This window comes from Rhinatrema bivittatum, chromosome 7 (assembly GCF_901001135.1).
Source record: "Rhinatrema bivittatum chromosome 7, aRhiBiv1.1, whole genome shotgun sequence".
NCBI lineage: Eukaryota > Metazoa > Chordata > Amphibia > Gymnophiona > Rhinatrematidae > Rhinatrema > Rhinatrema bivittatum.
The window spans coordinates 165,481,490-165,503,925 of record NC_042621.1 but is presented as its reverse complement, the minus strand read 5'-3'; the positions used below and the strand labels follow the sequence as shown (position 1 = coordinate 165,503,925).

Below are 22,436 nucleotides of genomic sequence, written 5' to 3'. Positions count from 1 at the left end.
AGTGAACCATCTACAATCGGGAGAATTGCTGGACCAGAGGCTGCATGGATTCACCAGGGGAAGATCCTGTCAGACAAATCTGATTGACTTTTTTGACTGGGTAAGCAAGGAATTGGATCGAGGAAGAGTGCTCGATGTCATCTACTTGGACTTCAGCAAAGCTTTTGACACGATCCCGCACAGGAGACTGGTGAATAAAATGAGAAACTTAGGAGTGAGTGCCAAGGTGGTGGCCTGGATTACAAACTGGTTGATGGATAGAAGACAATGTGTAGTGGTGAATGGAACTTACTCTGAAGAGAGAGAGCTGTGTTGAGCGGAGTGCCGCAGGGATCGGTGTTGGGACCAGTCCTCTTCAATATCTTTGTAGGCGACATTGTGAATGGGATAGAAGGTAAGGCTTGTCTTTTTGCGGATGACACTAAGATCTGCAACAGAATGGACACGCCGGAAGGAATGGAGAGAATTAGATGGGATCTAAGGAAACTGGAAGAGTGGTCGAAGATATGGCAGCTGAAATTCAACGCCAAGAAGTGCAGAGTTATGTATATAGGGTGTAGAAATCCGAAAGAGGTGTATTCGATGGTGGAAGAAGGGCTGATGTGCACAGGAACAGGAGAGAGACCTGGGGGTGATAGTGTCTAATGATATGAAGTCGGCGAAACAATGTGACAAGGCGATAGCTAAAGCCAGAAGAATGCTAGGCTGCATAGAGAGAGGAATATCGAGTAAGAAAAGGCATGTGATTATCCCCTTGTACAGGTCCTTGGTGAAGCCTCACCTGGAGTACTGTGTTCAGTTCTGGAGACCGTATCTCCGAAGGGACAGAGACAGGATGGAGGCGGTACAGAGAAGGGCAACCAAAAGGTGGAGGATCTTCATCAAATGACTTATGAGGGGAGATTGAAGAATCTAAATATGTACACCCTGGAGGAAAGGAGGAGCAGAGGTGATATGATACAAACTTTCAGATACTTGAAAGGTTTTAATGTTCCAAAAATAACGACAAACCTTTTCCATTGCAAAAAAATCAGCAGAACCAGGGGTCACAATTTAAAATTCCAGGGAGGAAGACTCAGAACTAAGGTCAGGAAGTATTTCTTCACGGAGAGGATGGTGGATGCCTGGAATGCCCTTCCGGAGGAAGTGGTGAAGACCAAAACTGTGAAGGATTTCAAAGAAGCGTGGGATAAACACTGTGGATCCACAAAGTATAGAAGATGTGAATGAAGTGAAAGAGGCATGTGGGTGGCTTGTGGGAATGACGGCTACTAGCTGGAGATTAATATCCTAATTAAATAAACATACACATGGTTAATGCGACTCCAACATTGCTCTATGCTTCAACAGCAAGAGGAAATGTGAAAAAAAAAAAAAAAGGATTTGCATCCACAAAAAAGCAGGGGAGTAGCTTGCTTGATACGGCGGTTACTACCCCAAACCATATTAGCCTGATACTTCACTTTCAATGATATCCAGCATAGTTCTCTGCTTCAACGGCAGGGGAAATGATGAAAAGATGATTTATATTCGGACAACAACCAACAAGGACTGAGTTGCACAGGCTGGATAAACATGCATGGGATTAGCTTGCTATGACAGCGGTTACTACCCCTAAACAATTAGCTAGATTCTTCACTTAGATGCAGCTCCAGCACTGATACTTCACTTAGATGCAGCTCCAGCACTGCTAACTACATCGATGGCGGGGGTGGAAGGGAAATAGAACAAAAAAGTCACTTACAAGGGACAAGAGAAACAGATAAGTATGGGAAAAAAAAGTGAAAGCTTGCTGGGCAGACTGGATGGACTGTTTGGTCTTCTGCTGTCATTTCTTTGTTTCTATGTAACTGTGATTTCCCAGACCTTGAAAATTGCTTGGAATTCCTGGGGCAGAGCCAAAGAGAAATCCCATTTTGGTTTCCTTTCATATAGCCTCTTATTTTCTCCCCCCGTGATGGAGGCTATTCAAGAATTAATTGGTCTTGAGTGGAATGCCCCAGAGGCTGTTTCCAAAGGGGGTTGGATTTTGGAAGGTTTGTATCCTCTAAATCCAGTGGTAAGAGAGCACTTATATTTTTCCCAAGGTGGAAATGCACTTGTGTGTGCAGTCTACAAGCAGATCACTATTTCTGTGGAAGGAGAAGTGACCTTGATGGATGCTCATGCTAAAAACATTGACTATCCTGAAGCAAGCATTTGAAACAGTGGCAATTACCTTGCAGATCGCTTCTTGTTGTTCCTTGGTGGCTCATTCTTGTTTGCTTCTCTCCCAGGAGATTGATGACTCTGGGGTAAACTCCAGGGCACAATGATTGAGTTGGCTTTGTGTGTTTTAATCTGTTGGGTGTCTAACTTGAAAGCTGTACATAACCGAGGGTTATCCATAATGCATCTGATGGCTCTTCACCCCAGTGTAAGGGTTTTGTCATGGGGTATTGTCGTGTGCATGTTCTCACCAATGAAAAGATTGTGTTTTTTGAATTTTGACCCAGCAGTTTTCTCCTCTTGAGCTTCTGGCTCAGTCACAGCTAAGATAGGAATCTGGTGCCCAAAGCCTTCATTTGCATTTATATGGGGATTTTACCCTTTTCCCCTATTTTATATCTCCTCCTAACTTACTTTACTCCATTCATTGCAGTGACAGTCGTGAACAGAAGGCCATGTCCCAGGATTATTTATTTGAAGATTCTTATATACCTCCCATTTCAGAGCTCCATGTGGGCAGTTTACAATAACATAATAAAAACAGGCAGCACACACAGAACAGCAACAGCTTAGCAAATCATAAAACAAAACAATAACATAATGGGACAGGCAGCATACAATAAACAAGAAAGCTTAGCAAATCATAAAATATAGCTGTGAAAAATTAGGCAGAGCATTAGGGCAGATGATTAAGAGAAAGCCAGTTGGAAGTAATGAGCTTTCAGCTGTTTCCTAAATGTTTGGTAGTGAGCAGTGTTTCTAATGGGCAGAGGTAAAGCATTCAACAGAGTAGGGCCCACAATTGGAAAAGCCCTGGCACAAACTGTTTGCAGGTGACATTTTAACAGTGGGAACCATTAATAGTCCTTTATTGGCATATCTTAAGAGCTCTGAGGAAGATACTATTCTCATTTTTAGCCAGATAGACTGGACCCTCAGCTTGAAGAGCTTTGAAAACCATGGTGATGATCTTGAACTGGATCCTGTACTTTAATAGAACCTTCCAGAACTTGTAATCATGGACTGTAAATCATACCACTAGGGTGTCTTCATTGTATGATAGTAATGATTCCTTTCCAGTAGGCACTGAATACTGCTTCAGCAGCAACCCCAGCCTTAGTCAGCCTATCGAGTAGAAGACTTGACTCTGGAGTCAAACCCAGGTCCTGCTGTTAAGCCACCAGGCTGGCCCCAAGAGTAGTTTAACTTATACAGTGCTGGGATGTGTCAAATATTGTTCACAAAAGACTTAGAGATGAAGTACTTATTGCTGTAGTAAAATCTTTGCATTTTATTGCTAAATACAGATTCTTCATGCCAAAAGAAGAAACATTAGTAGATTCAAAGACTGGTAGAGTGCGCCGGAAGGCCATCTTTCAAGATGGCAAAAACGACATTGAAGCTAGTGATGAAGACGATGGTGAAGAAGATGAGTCTGAACACGACTTGAAGGAAAGTGATGAAGAGGAGAACAAGGAGACAGAGCTGCAGATACCAAGAGGACATGCTATGACTGCCAAACGTCTGAAACTTGAAGACTCAAAAAGTGAAGAAGCTGACAAGGAAATGCCAGCATTTGCCGACAGTGATGATGATCTTGAGGCGAGCGCGAGTGATGAGGAAGAATCCAGCAGCGAAGAAGAGTGTGGCGGAGATGACGAAGAAAATGACATAGAGCAGGACAGCGATGATGGAGATACAATTTTAGGCAGTGATTCCAAGACACCAAGCAAAGCAGGTGACAACGGAAAGCCAAAGAAAACGGAAGAGAATGGAAAAGAGCAAAAGGCCAAAAAGAGAATCCATGTGAAAAAAGTATCATTTACTTTAGATTCGGGTAACTGTACAGCAGAAGATAGTTCCACACTTGATTCTGAGTATGAAGGAGAATCAACAGAGGACGACAGTGAGTCAAGTGACAGTTCTGACTTAGAAAACTCTCAGGAAAATGAACTGCAAGGTTCTGAAACAGACAGTATTAAACAGATCAGATTGGAGGAAGATCTTCTCAAAGAAGAGGCGTATGATGAAACTGAGTTTTCTTCAGAAACAGGTAGAATTGTTTTTGCTTTCTTTTTTTTTTTTTTTTGGGGGGTGGGGGGGTTGGCAGTTGGGGATGTGTGATGCTGGAGCGTCGTACAAGCAAGAATACTTTTACAACAAGCTCTGATGCACCATCAGCCTATCCTTTTACATGGATGGCAAACCTATCCTTGGCAATTTCCTCCTCTCAGCCGTTATGGCTTTTGGTGATGTACCTCTGCAACTTTCTAGTGGGCAGTGAGAGGCTACTTACAAAGCAGTCTGACAATGCAGCCTCTGTATGATGGACAGTATGGAGCCGATCAACTGAGTAGTTATTGTTTTCGTAATGTCTGTGGTACAGGAGAAGCACTAGAATCCCAGAATGCTGTAACACTGCAAGAAGTTTGGCCTTTTTTTGTCTGTAGTAGGTTCTGTAGTATAGGGTCTATATGCAAAAACTTAGAAGCACATATGAGAAATGATTTTTATATCTGAGCTTGGAAAGATATGTGTGCATTTGCCAGGGTATCTTCAGGCTTGGATTTGTTCGTAGGCTTGCTAGGCCTGTGCCAAGGGCGGCAAAAAACGGGGGGAGAGGGGTGCAAGAGTGCAGTAGGCCTAGCTGGCATAACTTTCACTTAACAGGGAACAACCCTCTGAATCCTACTCCAGCTCTTTTCCTCCATCCCAGGCAATGTACAGAGAATCTGGATTGGGGGGAAGGAAGTAAAGCTTGAAGGAACAGAATAGAGCAAATAAAACCTGCTTTCCTCCCTAATCCAGCCTCTCCCTTCCTATCCTATTGCTGCAATGGCTCTTCTCCTCATTTTCTGATCAGCCTCAATGGCAGAGATATGAGCTGGGCGTGAGAGGATGATCATGGAATGGTGGTGGAAATAAAGTAGGGTAGAGAGGAGGGCATGAGAGGGAGATTATGGTGGGGGAGGAGAGGCTGAGAGAGAGAGAGATCATTGGGAGAGATGAAAAGGGGGATCAACTGGGAGTGTAAGGAGGGGCAGGGGGAGCAGAGGGGGAGGATCATTGGGTTGAGAGCGGATCAAATATGTGAAAGAGAGAACAGAAAAGTGGGAAGGAAGTGTTCGTGAGAAAGGAGAGGATCAGCATTGGATGTGTGAGTGTAAGCCAGATTGGGTGGGAGGTTAGAGAGGGATGCATGGGGTGCAGGACCAGAAAAGGGAATCCTTCCTCTTCCCTCTTTCCCATTACCACATTTCACATCCCCTCTTCCTTGATTACAGATTCTGTCCCCTAACTCCTAGATCCTTCCTTAGTTTCTACCTCTCCTTTCTCCCCAAACCCTTCCTTCTCTGCATTCCCTTCTCAGTAACAGAGCCATCCCTCCCTTCTCTTCTCCATCCCACCTTCTCATCCCATTCCTGAGATCTTTTCTCATTTCTGATGTGACAGCCCTTTTCGTCACTCAATAACAAAATAAATTACAGAAACACAAGTAAGGTTGGGGAAAACTACTTTTCCATCTTTTATGATTACATTATAAAATGTTTACAAAATGTGCTTCAGAATGTTCTTTTCTCCTAGGACAAGCAGGATGGTAGTCCCCACATATGGGTGACATGGCGCCTAGCACGGAAAACTTTTGTCAAAGTTTCTAGAAATGGACTGGCACACTTAGCATGCCCAGTATGCCACTATCCATACGTCCATGCGGGGTCCCTCTTCAGTCTCTTCTTTCCCGTGCAGCTTTCGCCTTGCGGTTGAGGAGCTCTGCTCTCTTCAGAGTTTTTTCCCTGTCATTTTCAACTTGTCTGCACTGGGTCCCTGTTCTTCCCTGTCGGCGCCTCTATAGGTCGGCGCGGTAAGTTTTCTCATTCTGTGCAGTCGATTCCCGGCAGTGTCGAACTTCGGTGGCCGCAGGTCATTGACCGTTCGCCTGCTCTTTTTTATGTTGTCATTGGGGTTTCACCGATGCCTCCAGTGCCCGTGGACTATGTTCATTATGGATCTGCACGAGGTCTGAATCCTCTGCCTGGGGGCATCGCACGACATCCGGAGGTGTCGTTTTTGCAATCAAATGACCCCCAAGGAGAAGCTTTTCGGGTCCAAAAAGTCTGGTCCTTCGATTCTGGTGTCGGGTGCATCGATGCCCAAGGGCCGTGGGGAGCCGATGGATTTAGATCCCTCATTGTCCACTCCTCCTCCAGGGCCTTCTCTCTTAAGAGGGGCCGAAGAAAGGCCGTCATCTGTATCATCACACTCCAGGATGTCCAGATTGTCTCCATCCTCTGCACTGGGGAAAGACCGGGCCGTGCACCGAGGGAAATCTCGGAAACATCATCACCGGTCACCATCATCGCATGGTACCGGACTTGGATCAGCATCAGTGACCACCATGATGCCCCTGAAGCGACCCCCCCCCCCCCCCCCCCAATAGAGAGGGCATCAACTTCAATCGAACCCAGGAATCCCAAATGTTCCCCACTGATATTGGTGCCAGGCACCAAGCTCCCTCAGGACTCCGAGGGAATTCCAGTGACATCTTTTCCTCCTCCTCCTTGTCCATCTCTCCTATCTTCAGTTGATTTTCAAGAGGAGCTGGACCGTAGGATGCAATGGGTGGTGCTCCGAGCCTTTCAGGGCATCGAGCCACCGGCTCCACCAGTGCTTCCTCCGGTGTCGGAGCCCACTCCTTCAATGTTGGCACCACTGCTGGAGTGCCTCAATGTCCTGCTGGCCGTCTTGCCTATGCAGCTGCTACTGGCACCAGGGGATCCCTTGATACCCCAGTGGCTACCAAGACCTCCTTCCTCTGGAGTGATCCCCATTGTTGGCTCCTCTGAGGAGGAGGATGTGTCATGGCCTGGGGCACCGTTGGGGTCTTGGTACTGCACCTGGTGTTGCCTGGTTCGATCCCTGGTCCCTTGGGGACCTTGGTGCCGTCGGTGTCCATGGTGCCCTCGGTGCCTTTAAGTGCCAAAACCTAGAGGCTTGGGCAGGGACCCTCCATGAGGGTCCCCAGGGGACTTTAGTGAGGAAGAAGCCCCGTATGATCCCTGGGGGGATAATACCTTGGAGTCTTCTTCTGAGGGATCTTCCCTCGGATCCATCCCCTCCAGATGAGAGGCGCTGGTCCCCGCCGGAGGATCTAACCTTTACAGGCTTTGTGCTGGCTATGGTGGAGCCATTCCTTTCCAGCTCTTGACGGAGGAGGATGCCCATCATAAGATGCTGGAAGTTCTCCAGTTCGTTGAATCCCCAAAGGGAGATAGTGGCTGTTACCATCCATGATATCTTTAAGGAGTTACTCCTTTGGATTTGGGAACACCCCATCTCGATGCATCCGTTAAACGGGAAGGTGGATGTGGTCTACTTAGTATAGTAGGCTTTGGGTTTTGAGAGGCATCAGCTCCCGCATCAGTCAGTGGTGGTGGAGTCTGCTTTCAAGAAGGCAAAGAGTTCCTGCACCCACGCTTCTGTGCCTCCAGTTCGAGAGCATAGGGCATTGGATGCCTTAGGTAGGAAGGTGTACCAGGTGCTATGCAGATTGCTCCGATTGCTTTCTACCAGTTGTACATGACCCAATACTCTTAAAACCTGTGGAAGCAGGTTCAGGAGTTGCCGGAGCGCTTCCCCCAGCAGCAGCAGGAAGCCTTCTTGGCAGTCACCCAGCAAGGCTTGGGAGTGTGGTAAACACGAGGTACTTTCCACCTAGGATGTGTTTGAGATGGCAGCTAAGGTTGCGGCAGTGGGCATCGGCACCTGTAGAATGGTGTGGCTCTGAGCCTCAGATCTCCGTCCAGAGGTGCAAGAGAAGCTTGCAGACCTGGCCTGAACTGGCGAGAATCTGTTTGGAGATAAAGTGAGGGATGCTGTGGCCCAGTTGAAAGATCACCGTGAGATCCTTTAGCATCTCTCGGCCAATGAGTCAGACCCACCATCCTCCGCCAGGAAATCCTCGCATCAGGGTGCCAGGAGGTCCTTCTATCGCCAAAGGAAATAGTATCCTCTGGCCTTGCCTGCCCATAGGCCATGAGTGAATTCTAGGGGCCGCACTAGGCAGCAGTGGACCCTCAGCTGGCGCCCCAGCAGAACCCCGCTACGGGATTTTGACTGGCTTCGAGGGAACATAAGCCCCTCGACCGCATCTTTGACATTGGGGCCTCCGGTCGGAGGTTGGCTATGGTCCTTTGTGGACCCCTAGCCACAGGTCACCTCAGACTAGTGGGTTCTGTCCGTCATTTGTCGAGGACATCTGTTAAACTTCCTGGGTCTCCCTGCGGACTCAACCCCCTGCCTGTCATGGGACCAGTCCCTGCATCAGGAAATTCTCTGGATGGAGCTCTTCGCCCTTGTAATGGCCAGAGCAGTAGAACTCTTACCACTGCGTCAGCAAGGGCAGGGGTTCTACTCCTGCTATTTTCTTATTCCAAAGAGAATGGGAGGGGGGGGGGGGGCTCTGCCCCATCTTGGATCTAAGGGCCTTGAACAAATTTCTGCAAAGAGAAAAGTTCAAGATGGTCTCACTGGGCACTCCGATTCCCCTCCTGCAAAGGAGGGGACTAGCTTTGCTCCCTCGACTTAAGACACATACACCCACATCGAGATCTTCCCTGGTCACAGGAAGTATCTACGGTTCCTCATGGGCTACAGCCACTTCCAGTACAGGGTGTTGCCATTCGGCCTTGCTTCGGCCCCATGTGTCTTCACCAAATGCCTGACAGTAGTAGGTGCACACCTCTGCCGGCTGGTGGTGCACATTTCCCTACTTGGATGATTGGCTGGTCAACAGCGCCACCCAGGAGGGGGTGCTTCACTCCCTACGCTTGACCATTCAGGTGCTGGAGTCCCTCGGGTTTGTCATCAACTACCCAGTCCCCTTTCACCCCATTGCTTGGTTGGACTTCATCGGTGCTTGCCTGGACATGTCACAGGCCCAGGATTTTGTTCCTCGCGATCAGGTACTTGCTCTGGTGTCTCTGGTGAATAGTCTGCTGAAGTCGTCAGATGTCTGCCTGCTGCTGCTTCGCTTGCTGGGTCACATGGCCGCATCTGTCCATGTTACTCCCTGGGCTCGCTTGCATATGTGGAGGGCTCAGTGGACCCTGCGGTCCACTGAGCATTTGCATCATGCTGCTTCTCCAGACCTATTTATCTTGGTGGGAAAGTCTGCCCAATTTGGAGTAGGGAGTTCCTTTTCAGTCTTCCCCCCCGCCCCCCCGACTCAAGTTGTGTTTACCACAGATGCTTCCACCTTGGGTTGGGGTGTGTGCATGTGGATGGCCTCCTCACGCAAGGTCTTTGGTCCGTTCAGGAAGCTCAATGCCAGATCAACTTCCTGGAGCTTCGAGCAATCAGGTATGTGCTCTGGGTGTTCCGGGATCGCTTGTCCCACCAGCTGGGCCTGGTACAGACTGACAGCCAAGTGGTGATGTGGTACATCAACAAGTTGGGAGGTACAGGATTGTTTCTCCTGTGTTAGGAGGCTGTCCAGGTTTGGTTCTGGACTCAGTCCCAGGGCATGCTGCTCCAGACAATCTACCTGGCTGGGATGGAAAATGTGGTGGACCGGCTGAGTCCAGCGTTCCGACCCCACGCGTGGTCCCTTGATCAGGCGGTGGTGGATCGCATCTTCCACCTTTTGGAGATCCCGGGCATAGACCTCTTCGCCTGCCCCCTGCAACAACATGGTGAGCCACTTCTGCTCCCTGTACAGGGGAGACGGAAAGCCAGTCTTGGACGCCTTTGCCTGCTATTGCAGTAAGGGCCCTCCTGTATGTGTACCCTCTGCTTCCTCTGGTGATGAAGACTCTACTGAAGCTCTGGTAGGACAGGGGGGCCATGATTCTCATTGCCCCTCATTGGCCGAGACAGGTCTGGTTCCCGCTCCTGTGGGATCTCTCTGACAGAGAACCTATTGGTCTGAGGACCTCCCCCAACCTGATCTCGCAGGATCAGGGCAGGCTGCACCATCCCATCCTCAGGTTGTTGTCTCTGACGTCCTGGATGTTGAAAGGCTCGTTTTGCAGCCCTTTGACTTCTCTGATCGTCTTATAACCTGAAGTGGAAGAGGTTTTCCGTCTGGTGTGAGGGTCATGGCTTGGATCCGTTCTCTTGCCCCACTCTGAGGTTGCTTGACTTCTTGCTGCGCCTTTCGGACACTGATCTGAAGACCAACCCAGTCAGAGTACACCTGAGTGCCATTTGGGCCTACCACCAAGGTGTTGATGTTTCGCTTTGTCCATGCAGCCCATAGTAGGCCAGTTCATGTGGGGCCTGCTTCAGCTGAAGCCTCCCCTGCAGCCTCCTGTTGTGTACAAGGACCTCAATGTGGTGTTGGTTCAGCTCATGCGAGACCCTTTCAAGCCACTGCGCTTCAGTGATCTGAAGTACCTGACCTGGAAGGTCCTCTTCTTGGTTGCGATCACTTCGGCGCACAGGGTAAGCGAGCTTCAGCCATTGGTGACGTATCCGTCCTACACAAAGTTCTTTGATGATAGGGTGGTCCTCCATACTCAGCCTAAGTTCCTGCCTAAGGTGGTGACTGATTTACCATCTTAACCAGTCAATTGTTTTGTCCACCTTTTTTTCCCAGGCCTCATTCACACCAGGGTGAACGGGCTCTGCACAGTTTGGATTGCAAAGGGCCTTAGCTTGCTACCTCGAGCGGACAGCAGGCCACAGACAGTCCATGCAGCTCTTCATCTCTTTCGACAAGAATAGATTGGGAGTAATGGTTACTAAACAAACACTGTCAAGCTGGCTGGCGGATTGCATTTCCTTCTGCTATGCGCAGGTGGGCCTTTAGCTTGAAGGCCACATTAAGGCTCACTCTGTCAGAGCCATGGTGGCTTTGGTGGCCCACTTGCGAGCGGTCCATGTGGCTGAGATCTGCAAGACTGCAACGTGGAGTTCTCTCCACACATTCGATGCCCATTACTGTTTGGATAGGGATGGCTGACACGACAGCAGTTTCGGATAGTTGTCCTTCGGAATCTCTTTCAGCTATAAAACCCAACTCTTCCTGCCTCGGGCCCTTTTTTCAGGTTCAGACTGTCTCCCTTTTTTCCATAGTACCAGAGTTGTTGTGCCCATTGACACCAGGTGCCTGTGGGTTTAATAAAGTTCGGGAACAGCATGTAGCTACATATTCACCCATGTTTGAGAACTACCATCCTGCTTGTCCTGGGAGAAAGCAGAGTTGCTTACCTGTAATAAGTGTTCTCCTAGGACAGCAGGATAGTTCTCTCAAAACTCTCCTGCCACCCCGTGGAGTTGGGTTTCTCTTATGTTTGTTTATGTTTTCGTAATTCTGTGTTACGAGACTGAAGAGGGACCCCATGTGGACGCATGGATAGTGGCATGCTGGACATGTTCAGTGTGGCAGTCAAAGTTTCTAGAAACTGACAAAGGGTTTCCATGCCAGGCTTCATCTGATGATGTCACCCATGTGTGAGGACTAACATCCTGCTGTCCTATGAGAACAACTGTTACAGGTAAGCAACTCTGCTTTTCTTGCAGTGGATGAGTAGCCTAGTGGTTACAAACTAGGGAAACCAGGGTTCAAATCCCACTGTTGTTCCTTGTGACCTTGGGCAAATCACCTCTCCCTCCATTCCCTAAGGGTACAAACTTAGATTGTGAGCCCTCTGGGGATAGGGAAATGCCCACAGTATCGTCACATAATTTGCTTTGAAATGCCAAAAAATGGAATATAAATTGAAATAAGTAAATAAAAATCCCAGCTGCTGTAGACTGTGTGTTAGACTTTCTGCTCCCTGAAAGGGGAGGGCAAGAAGGGGTGGTAAAAACTAGGTATTTTCCCCTGTTGTGTAATGAGCCCTCCTGTACTTTCCATATGATTAGTATATGCATGAGGAAACAAGGCAAGAAGGGGACATAAACCAGGTGCTACTTTCGCCAGTTCTTTCTACATATCCACATGGAATACCCCTAAATGCACCTTGTATCTGGAATATTTGGGACCAGACGTATTCTGGAGAATGGGAGTTTTCTGGATTTTCGGATAAAGGAACTTCAGACATAAGATGCTGTATTGTAGTAGATTGGTGCTGAAACTGGCAGACCTTACATGCTTTTTCATTTTGTTTGGGAGGTGGAAACATGGGATTAGCTCTCACTGTCTCATATCTAGTAACTTCGTGGACAAAAAAAGCTAAAAATGTAAAACTCAGTAATTTCACTTCTTCAGATTGGTGTCTGATTTTTTTTGTCATGGGAGTTTTTATAAGTTCATTGATTTGATTTAGTAGTGATTCATCAGAGCTTGATAATTGGTAGCATATGGGCCACATCCCTTTTATGAGTAATTAGATCCACCCGAGTGTGCTAAAGTACAGCTGAATTTTATAGTACTAGTAAGACTGAGGAAGGCCATCAGCTTTTTCATGGAACTGAAGCAAAGCTCTAGTAGCTATATTGATGATCTGGAGAAAGATGAATTTTTTTTGTGCAAGTTGAGAATGTAGAGGTCAATATCCAAATGCCGTTTAGATGGATAACTTAGTTATCCATCTAAATGGCAAGGTTTTGTATATTCAGCCCCTTATCTGGCTAGATTTTAGCCAAACAAGGTGCCATCCAGCTAAAATATAGCCAGATTAAAAATACATTCTGGGAGAAGTTGTTATCCAGTTAACTTAGTTGATTTTAAACTATAACCAGCTACGTTATCCTGCCTTGTCTGGCTGTATAACTTGCTACTTATCTGGATATCTTCAAAAGATATCTTCATTTTAAACATTTGAAGGAGTTGAGAGGAGGGGGCGGTGTTCCTGGACAGTGGGTGGCTTGAGACGTTTGGAAACATTTATAGTTGGGGTTGGAATTGGGCCAGTAGGCTCGCGACTGGTGTGTTGTGTGGTATTTTTTTGTTTTATTATTATTATTATTATTATTATTATTATTATTGTTATAGGAGCACTACTTACTCAGTTATCTTTTGAATATAATCAGGATGAAGTAGCAAGTTAACCGGCCACACAAGACAGGATAACTTTAGGCCTAACCAGCCATAATCAAACTATGGCCTTTTAGGGATAATGTTATCCAGCCATATGTAATCGGATAACTTTAGTACAATATATTAGGCAGGAGGTTTATCCTGCTGAATATACGAGACAAGTTATCCAGCTAACTTTAGCAGGATAACTTATCCACTAACTGCCGTACTGCATATTACCCCCACAGTGTTACTGGGCCAGCATGAGACTCATTCAAAGAGGATGATGTATGAGCTTGGCTAGACCACACAGGTCCCTTCTTCAGATGCAATTAGAATTCAAGGCCAAGACCTCATATTTTGCCATACTCTGTTGCTGCAGTTAACAGTGCTGGTAGGATTTCAGACAGAATCCACTAAAAAAAAAAAATATCCTTCAACTTTCAGGTGCCCTGAAGTGGAAAGAAGATCTTAAACAAAAGGCGGCAGAGACTTTTCTAAGACAGCAACTGTCTGCTCCAAACCTCCGCAAGCTTGTTTATGGAACAGGTAAAAAAAAAAAAAAATTCCACTAGACCCCGTAGCAGATGATTTGAACTCTATCTTCAGCTTCTCACCTTCTTGCCATTATCCTGATGACAGTGGTCTGATTTGGCTAACCTTTGCTGTTTTTTTGTTTGTGTGTATGGTATAGCACTGAAAAGTGGAGTGTGCATGTATCCAGACAGGTGCCTAGAATGTGGAAATGCAGAGTATTCACAGGACTAGCAACAGTCAGCATGCATTTCCTGCATCACTATACAACATTCTCCACAGTGTGCAGCCTTCAGCACAACTCATGATGGCTTAATTTTCACAGAAGCCTATCTTACTCGGGGAGTTGTACAAAAACTTGACTGGCTCTTTTAAGAACATAAGAAATTGCCATGCTGGGTCAGACCAAGGGTCCATCAAGCCCAGCATCCTATTTCCAACAGAGGCCAAACCGGGCCACAAGAACCTGGCAAGTACCCAAACACTAAGAAGATCCCATGCTACTGATGCCAGTAATAGCAGAGGCCATTCCCTGAGTCAACTTGATTAATAGCAGTTAATGGACTTCTCCTCCATAAAACCCATCTGCGAAGTCCCAATTCTGAGGCACTAAAATAGAAAAATAATTTTCTATCCTAAAGTAGTTCTCTTTCAACTGAACAGGTTTTCTCTATAACCTGGGAAATGATACCCAGTTCCAGCCTATTTTAAGTAAACAATAATTCATCAAATATACTATGTTCTTATGTACTAAAAATAAAATTCTTCTCCATCCAGTCAGACCAGTCCAGACAAATAATTTATGCATGCCAATCAGCAGATGGTGACAGAGATGAACAGGCTCGCTGATGTCACACATTATGTACATCCGTACTGACACCAACCTGTTAGTATTCTCTGTCTCCAGCAGATAATAGGCAAGCATCTCGTACTGTGGACGACAGCCTGGTAAGCTGAACAGGAAAACATAGGCTTGTCCTCGCTCCCTCAGTTGAGCAAGATCTGTGGCTGAATTTTAAGAAGTTTTGCCCTGAGGAGAAAGTCTGGTGTTCCCGTTCTCAAGGGTACAATCCAGGACCCCAAGGGGTTTCCAGGGGACGCTAATACTGGTTATCTCTTCCTCTCCCTCCACCAACCTGTCTTCCCTCCCCTCCCCATTCATTCCTCAGGATCTCCTATTTCTGGCTTCTTTAAATATTTGATGCGGTGCCTATTGGCAGCGCTAAAGTTTAAAAAAAAAAAAAGTGTACAGGCTGTTCTGTGGTCGAAGGACCGTGGCAGCACAGGAGCGGGCGTAGACAGTGTTTGGAGAAGGAAACTGTTGGCGGCTACAGGGAATGGAGCCTGTGTGAGTAACCAGTTTTATGGAACATTTTGGGGCCATGGGCCTTGCCTGAGGGGGAAGTAATGGCACTGCTGGCCGAGCGCAGGAAAAACCAGCCTGCACGCTATGCAGCCTTCAATCTTAGAAGTGCCATAGTGGGGCGAGGGGGGAGGGCAGTTCAAAATGTTGCTGGCACTGTTTATAAGACTCCAGAGAGCATTCGCGGCAGCAAATTCTTTCACTCTTGGGCATCCACGGTTGGAGGTTGGAGACACTGCAAAGGACACTATTTCCGACGGGCTCCAGATGTCAGCTGTTGCACAGCAGCCATTTTAAAATCCTGCCGGTCGGCAGAGTAGGACAGGCTGTCTTACCTCCAAGGGGCAGGTTGTAGGTGCCTTTGTGTCTAGCAAGTTGCCAGCTTTGACTGCTGCTTCAGGCTACATTAAAAAAAAAAAAAAAAAAGTCCCTTCTATCCTTGGCCCGAGAGACATGTTTAAGGCCTGCAGTGTTCGATAAGTTTATTGCAGCAGTGGCTGAGTCAGTACAGGCCTTCCCTGTGGGGACTGCGGTCACGATCATGTTCCTGCCTGGCACTTTTCTAATTCTTCTTCAGCCGGTTTCAGCAAATTGGACATGGGAACGGCAGCCATAGTGGACCCACGGGATACTGAGGGGAGAGTTAATTGAGCATGTTAGACATGGCATTTTTACCAGCTCTGTGTTTTCCCCTGTAGTGACAGAAAAAGAAGAGGAGAAGGACGATAGTGACAATGAGCTGGGGGGGCTGTTTCATGTCAGCCGCCCTGACGCAGAATCCAAGCGCAGTTTGAATGCTCTTGACTGCTCCAAATTTCCTGTGCAGAACCCGCAGGATTGGGACTTGGAAGAGGTACAGTATTTTAAGATCATAATTATATGTGCGCATTTGAAACAAATTGGTAATTGGCTGTGTCTTCAGTGAAGGCTTCCTTTTTTTTCCTCCAAAAATGTGCTTTATTATGAAAAGATGAATTGGTAACCGCTCATTTCTAAATTTCTTTTATGGTGCTGTCAGAAATTTCATGAATGTAATGTAAATAGTCAAAAGGATTTCCCCAACACATCTAGATTGCTTGTAATTGATTATTGAGTGTAGGAGTAGCCTAGTGATGAGAACAAAGGGCTAAGAACTAGGTTAGCCAGGGTTCAAATCCTACTGCTGCTTCTTGTGACCTTGAGCAAATCACTTGACCTTCCCATTCCATCAGATTCTGCATACTGTTCTGAATATAATTCGCCTTGAGCTACCAATGAAAAGGCATGAGCTAAATTCAAATGAATAAGGGTTTCTGTAGACTGTGTGATTCTTTTTTTTTAATGGTCCATCAAAGTTCAGATGTGATGGTAGCCCAGGAGAAAGAAGCTTTTATGTCCAGAGAATATTGCAGAGTGAGAGTTCCCATCATAGGGACATATCAGGGGATGTCCAGAGGAAATTCTCTAGAGCAGAGCTTTCCAAACTTTTCATGTTGGTGACACACTTTTTAGACAAACATAATTTCGGGACGCAGTAATTCAGTCTACTAGTAAACCAGAGGTTAAAGGTTAAACGAACGAAACATATTTCAACAATTTATGTATGTTTCCTTAAATATATACATAATAAAATGTTTCACGACACAACCTATCTCATGAAAACCTTAAATTTATATTAAAAATATATATTCCAAGATTCATGTTATTGTTATAATTTATGAGAAACAATAATAAAACAAATTGTCTGTCCCCCCCCCCCACACTCATCTCTCTCCTCCCCCCAGCAAATGTCTGGCCCCCACACACTCATTTCTCTCCTCCCCCCAGCACATGTCTGGCCCCCACACACTCATATCTCTCCCCCTCAAGCACATGTCTGTCCCCCACACACTCATCTCTCTCCTCCCCCCAGCACATGTCTGGCCCCCACACACTCATATCTCTCCCCCTCAAGCACATGTCTGTCCCCCCCAGCACGTTTGCCCCCCACTCACTCATCTCTCTCCCCCCAGCACATGTCTGGCCCCCACACTCATGTACCTCGTCTTTTTGATTGTTGCCAGTTAAGTGCTTCACTCCCTTCCATCATCACCAGACACTGCTGCTTGCAGTCAGTACTCCTCATGGCCAGGCCTCATCGGCAGCAGCAGCCAATGCAAGGATGGCTGGGCTCGTTCCACCCACCAAGCCCCCCAAAAAAACGCGATTGACAGCAAAAATCACCCAATAATAAGCAACCCATAAACTGAAAAAAAAAAGTGAATCTCTAGGAAAAAAAAAAGCCCAAACTCGCATCAGAGTTGACCGGGCTTGCGCGACACACCTGCACACTGCAGGCGACACACTAACGTGTCCCGACACACAGTTTGGAAGCTCTGCTCTAGAGAGTGCTAATGAGCAGAATCTCAATCACTGGAGGCGTTAGAATTCTTGTGAACAGGGATTTAAAGAAACACCGCATCAGGACTGAGAGCTGATAATATTATAGACTCCCATGTGCAGATCTTGTAGTAATAGTGGTAGTTCCTTTTATTTTTAAAATCCTTTGCTCCCCAACTCCATCCCCACCTTCTTTCAGCAGACACTGCCTACCCCCTGCAGCCGCCATAGGGCTTAGTTCCCTATGAGTCACCTGGCACTGACAGGAGCAGGTAGTGTGGGCACCAGGTGGCAGTCAGGTGGAAAAAAACAGCTGGGCTCAGCTGGAGGAGAGAGGATAAAAAGCGGTGGCCTGTCTCACAGGGGGAAGGGAGCTGGTAAAAACAGTGGTGGCCCAGTGTGTGTGTGTGTGGGGGGGGGGGGAGGAATTATCTGCCTCCTAACAGGAGGGGGTTAAAAAAAGAATAAAGCATCTGCCTGGCTGGGCAACAGAATGGAAGAAAAGCAGCTGGCTGGTTCTTGGCGGGAGGTTGAAAACAAAGTGGCAGCCTGCCTGTGCCAGGAGACGGAGAAAAGCCGGTGCCCCTGGATCAGGAATTGGGCTTCCTGCGATTCTGTGGAAGATGGTAAATTCTGTGACTATAGTGAAATGATGGTGGCTCTTCCACATACTGTCTGCAGGATCCATGAATTCCTGTGAATTTGTGGAATGCAGTCAGGATGGTAAGGGTGGTAAACTATTTCAAAAACTAGGACTTCAGCCAAAAACTTTGAGAAACCAGGGATATTTTTTTCCTTGTCGTTTTTTTTTTTTTCTCTGTCTATTTTTTGCTTTGCTATTTCTATTTTGGATTTCTTTGCTTTTTCTTTTTTCCTCCTCCTCTGGCTTCTTACCTCCCTCTAGCCACTTTTCCCTCTTTCTTTTCTCCTATCCTATAGCTTCATCCATCCTTCTTTAGCGTTTTCTCTCTAGCTGCTTTCCTATCCCTTCCCTAACTCTCTCTAGCCTTCTACCTTTCCTCCTCACTCCCTCCCTCCCTCCCCACATCTCTCAGCAGGGTCCAGCCCTGGGCTATGGCTTCTCCACCCGGGCTGTTGACCATGGCACCATTCTTCTTGCCCAGGCTGGCCGCAGCAACAACGCTGCTACCTCTTCTGAAGCCCAGGCCATCCACAGCAGCAGGGTGACTCTTGTGTCCTGGCCAGCCGCAGGTACTGAATTTTAGGTACTGAGGTATTTGGGGCCCAGGATTTGCCTAGCCCTGGGCATAGCAGTTTGTGTGCGTGTTTGTTGGTCTTGCATTTCTTCATCTTTCTCCATTGGTCTGGTTGAATGGTAGTTTATTGCTGACAAGCAAGCGGGCAGGATATTCATCATGAATGTTTCCCAGTTTTTCATCTGGGGTGAGCAAAATTAGAAGATCCTTGATGATATTTTTGAGAGGTGTATTGTGGAGTTGTAAGTAGTAATGTGTGTTTTGGTTTTTTTTTGGTCCTTGAGACTGATATTCTTCTGCACACTTGTATGGTACACTCTTATTTCTCTGTCTGACAGTGTCCCTGTTACATGTTCCTGTCTGACAGTGTCCCTGTTACATGTTCCTTCTTCCTTCTCCCATATTTTACGCTCCCTGTTTAATGTAACTTTACTTTCGATCTAGATGTTAATTGGTTTCCCCCTGTTCTATTGTAAACCGGTACGATAAGACCTGGTCTTGAGTATCGGTATAGTAAAAGAAGTTAAATAAATAAATGAAGGAATTGAGAGACATGAGGTGTCTATCTCTAGTGTGATGTGTTAGTATCAGATGATCTTACTTTAGATTACCAGTTTCTGGATTGTGGTTGGATGTTGTGACAATTGGAATTTTTGTAGAAGGCAAATTTTTTTTTTTTATGTTTACAGTTTTGTTTAAGAAGTTGATCTTGATACTGAATTGTTCCAAGGAGAGCTTTATGGAGGAGTGGAATTTATCAAAGATCTTATAGAATTTAAATGTGCGTTCACCTTCTGTCCAGATGAAAAATATGCATCTTCCTTTTTTTTTTTTAATTTTTATCTGAGATATATACTAAATGTTTGTACAGGTTTGTTTGTTTTTTTTTTTGAGAAAATTTTCTCAGCCAGGAAAAAGTTAACACATAGTGGGACCATAAGTGTTTCCACTCCGGATCCCATCAGCTGCAAGTACTTTGTGTTGACGGAAAAGTTTTATGTGTGAGAACAAATTCCAGGGCTGGCTCAGTGGCAGAGCTGTGCACTGCCATGCGCAGGGTGGGGAGGGATCTGGTTTTGATTCTGGGGTCAGGTTTTCTGCTCCCTGATCTAGCCAGGGCTGGGAAAACCATGAGGACGGCGTTCATATCCCCGGGGAGAGAGACTCAGTCTTAGTCATTGTGCAGCGACAACCCCTGGTGGTTAGATTTAGGGTTCTGGAAGGAGACCTGGTAGATGGCTGTGGCCAAGACCTATTGCTGCAGTGACTTTATTAAACTGAATTGGGAGGGTGATAAGGAAAAAGACCCCAGGAAGTTGCTCAATCTAAACCAGTTCACAGCTCTGGTTTTGATTGAGCTGGAAATTCAAAGAAGCAGTAGAAAACTGTTGGGTCAAAAAAAAAAAATCTATAAGCACAGTACCTATTTGGAAAATTGTGTATGTGTGTGTGTTTGAATGGGGGTTTCTGTTGGCTAGCAATACTATCCTTATAGAAGATGTTTGTGTATAGGGCACTAACAGCCATACAGGCCGATACAGTACACCTGCCCTTGGACGCGCGTTTTCCCTTATCCCTTATTCAGTAAGGGGTGGAAAACACGCGGCCAACCCGCGGCACCTAATAGCGCCCTCAACATGCAAATGCGCGCGGGATACAGTAAGTAAAATGTGCAGCCAAGCCGCACATTTTACTCTAAAAAAAAAATTAGCACCTGCCCAAAGGTAGGCGCTAGTTTCTGCCAGCACCGGGAAAGTACACAGAAAAGCAGTAAAAACTGATTTTCTGTGCACCCTCTGACTTAATATCATAGCGATATTAAGTCAGAGGTCCCGAAGGGTGTAAAAAAAAAAAAAAAAGAAAAAAAATTTAAATTGGGTCGGTGGCTGTCGGGCCGAAAACCGGACACTCAGTTTTGCCGGCGTCCGGTTTCTGAGCCCGTGGCTGTCAGCGGGCTTGAGAACAGACGCCGGCAAAATTGAGCGTTGGCTGTCAAACCCGCTGACAGCAGCCGCTTCGGGTCAAAAGGAGGCGCTAGGGACGCGCTAGTGTCCCTAGCGCCTCCTTTTGCCCGTTTCTAAAGCACCACCTAATTTGAATACTGAATCGCGTGCACAGACGAGTGGCCGGTGTGTGCGCCAGGAGAGTGGGCGCTCGTCCGCTCTCCTGCGTTTTACTGAATCGGCCCGATAGTGACTAGAATGGAATTGGGAGGTTGTTTGCCAGTTTTTGGGGTGAAACTGCTGGTGGTAAATACCAGTGGGATTAAAATAGATTCAGTGTGTCCAGATTGTGCTAATTGTCTCTAATTGGTACTAATTTAATTTCCTCTGGGAATTCACATTCTACAACATTCTTCAGATACAAATGTTTCCTTCTCCCAGTGACAGCTCAAGAAGTATGTGTTGGTCTTTTTACTGGTAGCACCACCTACGAAAACTCCCAGTTTTCACCAATACAGACTAATATTAACGTCTAATATTCTACTCTAAATAAGGGGTCGAATATTTAACCAAGAAAAGTACACACAATTTTTTTTTCATCTGTTAAGCAAGGGTAAGTATATACACTGAACTGTGGTTTTCAGCCTTTTTTCTGTCGTGACACACTTGACAGATAATGGTTATGTGAGTAACATACTGCACAGTAGATGCCTCAGCTGAATTAAAAAAAATTCTAAATATTTTATTGTTAAAAATGATGCAAGAGAGAAAACATTTATTAATTTCAATAACTGCTTGTAAAAAAAAGTTTTTATTTTTACAAAAGTTTTAATCGCTTACTTCATCAGTGAGAAATCTGGGACTGAAGTTCTGCACACAGGGTTGAACCTGAAGAAGTTCTGACCTCTTCTGGAGTCTATATAGAGCAGAGCTAGGATGTTTCCTTTTTCAACTCACTATACAAAAAAAATATTCAAATTCTGTTCCCTGTATGTACCCAAATCAGCCCAGACTCCTGGGTTTTGCTTCCCTTCCAGCAGATGGAGACAGAAAGTTTTGCCCGCACTGCCTCTTAAGCCGGTGTGCCACCTGCAGCTCCTTAGTATTTCTGTCTCCAGCAGATGGAGGAGGTGCAAAACCTGCAGTTCTGTACCTAGCAAAAAAAAGAAAAATCTTCAGGATAGTTTTGGAGGAATTCCCTCCCAGGAGGTTGGCAGGTCCTGGTGGGACCATCCCTTCTGGTTTTAGAGGAGGACGAGCAGGGGTTGGGGACCCTTGAGTGTTTGCTGATCCATGCCGGGGCTGACAGGTGGTGGTCCATTTCCCTCACCTTCAGGAGCCTGGAGAGAAGCCTCTGCCACCCGATAAGCCTTTCAGATAGTCTTGCTTTTTATCTGGTTTGTAAAGTTGTTTATAAAAAAAAAAAAAAGCATTTTTCCCTGTACGTACCAGGATCAGTCCAGACTGTGGTCAGCTGAAGCAGTCTGTCTGATATTCTTTTGTGAAATGTTTGTGGCACTTCCCCCGATGGTTGCAGAAGGGTTGTGTTCTCTGGGTAAGTCTCCCAGAGTGTGCTCCTGTTTCGGCATGTGCCGCGTTCTCAACCTCTCTGAGCCATGCCGGGTGCCAGCAGATGTGCTGCATGTGGAGCGAGTGCCGCGCGCCTCTCTCAAGTTGGCCGCTGTCACCGATGCCTCTTTGGTGAAGAAGGCACTTTGGGTGGGTGGGGGGGGCTGCAGTGCAGGAGGCTGTTGATCCGAGCACAGGACCGACGGCCATCCTGGATTCATTTGCAGCAAAGGCACAGAATGAAGCAGAGGGAGGGGATCTCCCACGTGTTCACGGTCTGG

At 46.5% G+C, this 22,436-nt stretch overlaps 1 protein-coding gene across 7 annotated transcripts in view; it reads left to right on the top strand.

Annotated features, from left to right (window-relative positions):
• BMS1 (BMS1 ribosome biogenesis factor) overlaps window positions 1-22,436 on the top strand; it is a 158,391-nt gene that overhangs the window by 56,074 nt on the left and 79,881 nt on the right. For all 7 annotated transcript variants that reach the window (XM_029609482.1, XM_029609483.1, XM_029609480.1 and 4 more), the window contains 3 exons: window positions 3,516-4,261; window positions 13,619-13,720; window positions 15,767-15,921. In XM_029609482.1, the coding sequence (XP_029465342.1) occupies window positions 3,516-4,261; window positions 13,619-13,720; window positions 15,767-15,921 (1,003 nt within the window). The remainder of the gene's footprint in view (window positions 1-3,515; window positions 4,262-13,618; window positions 13,721-15,766; window positions 15,922-22,436) is intronic.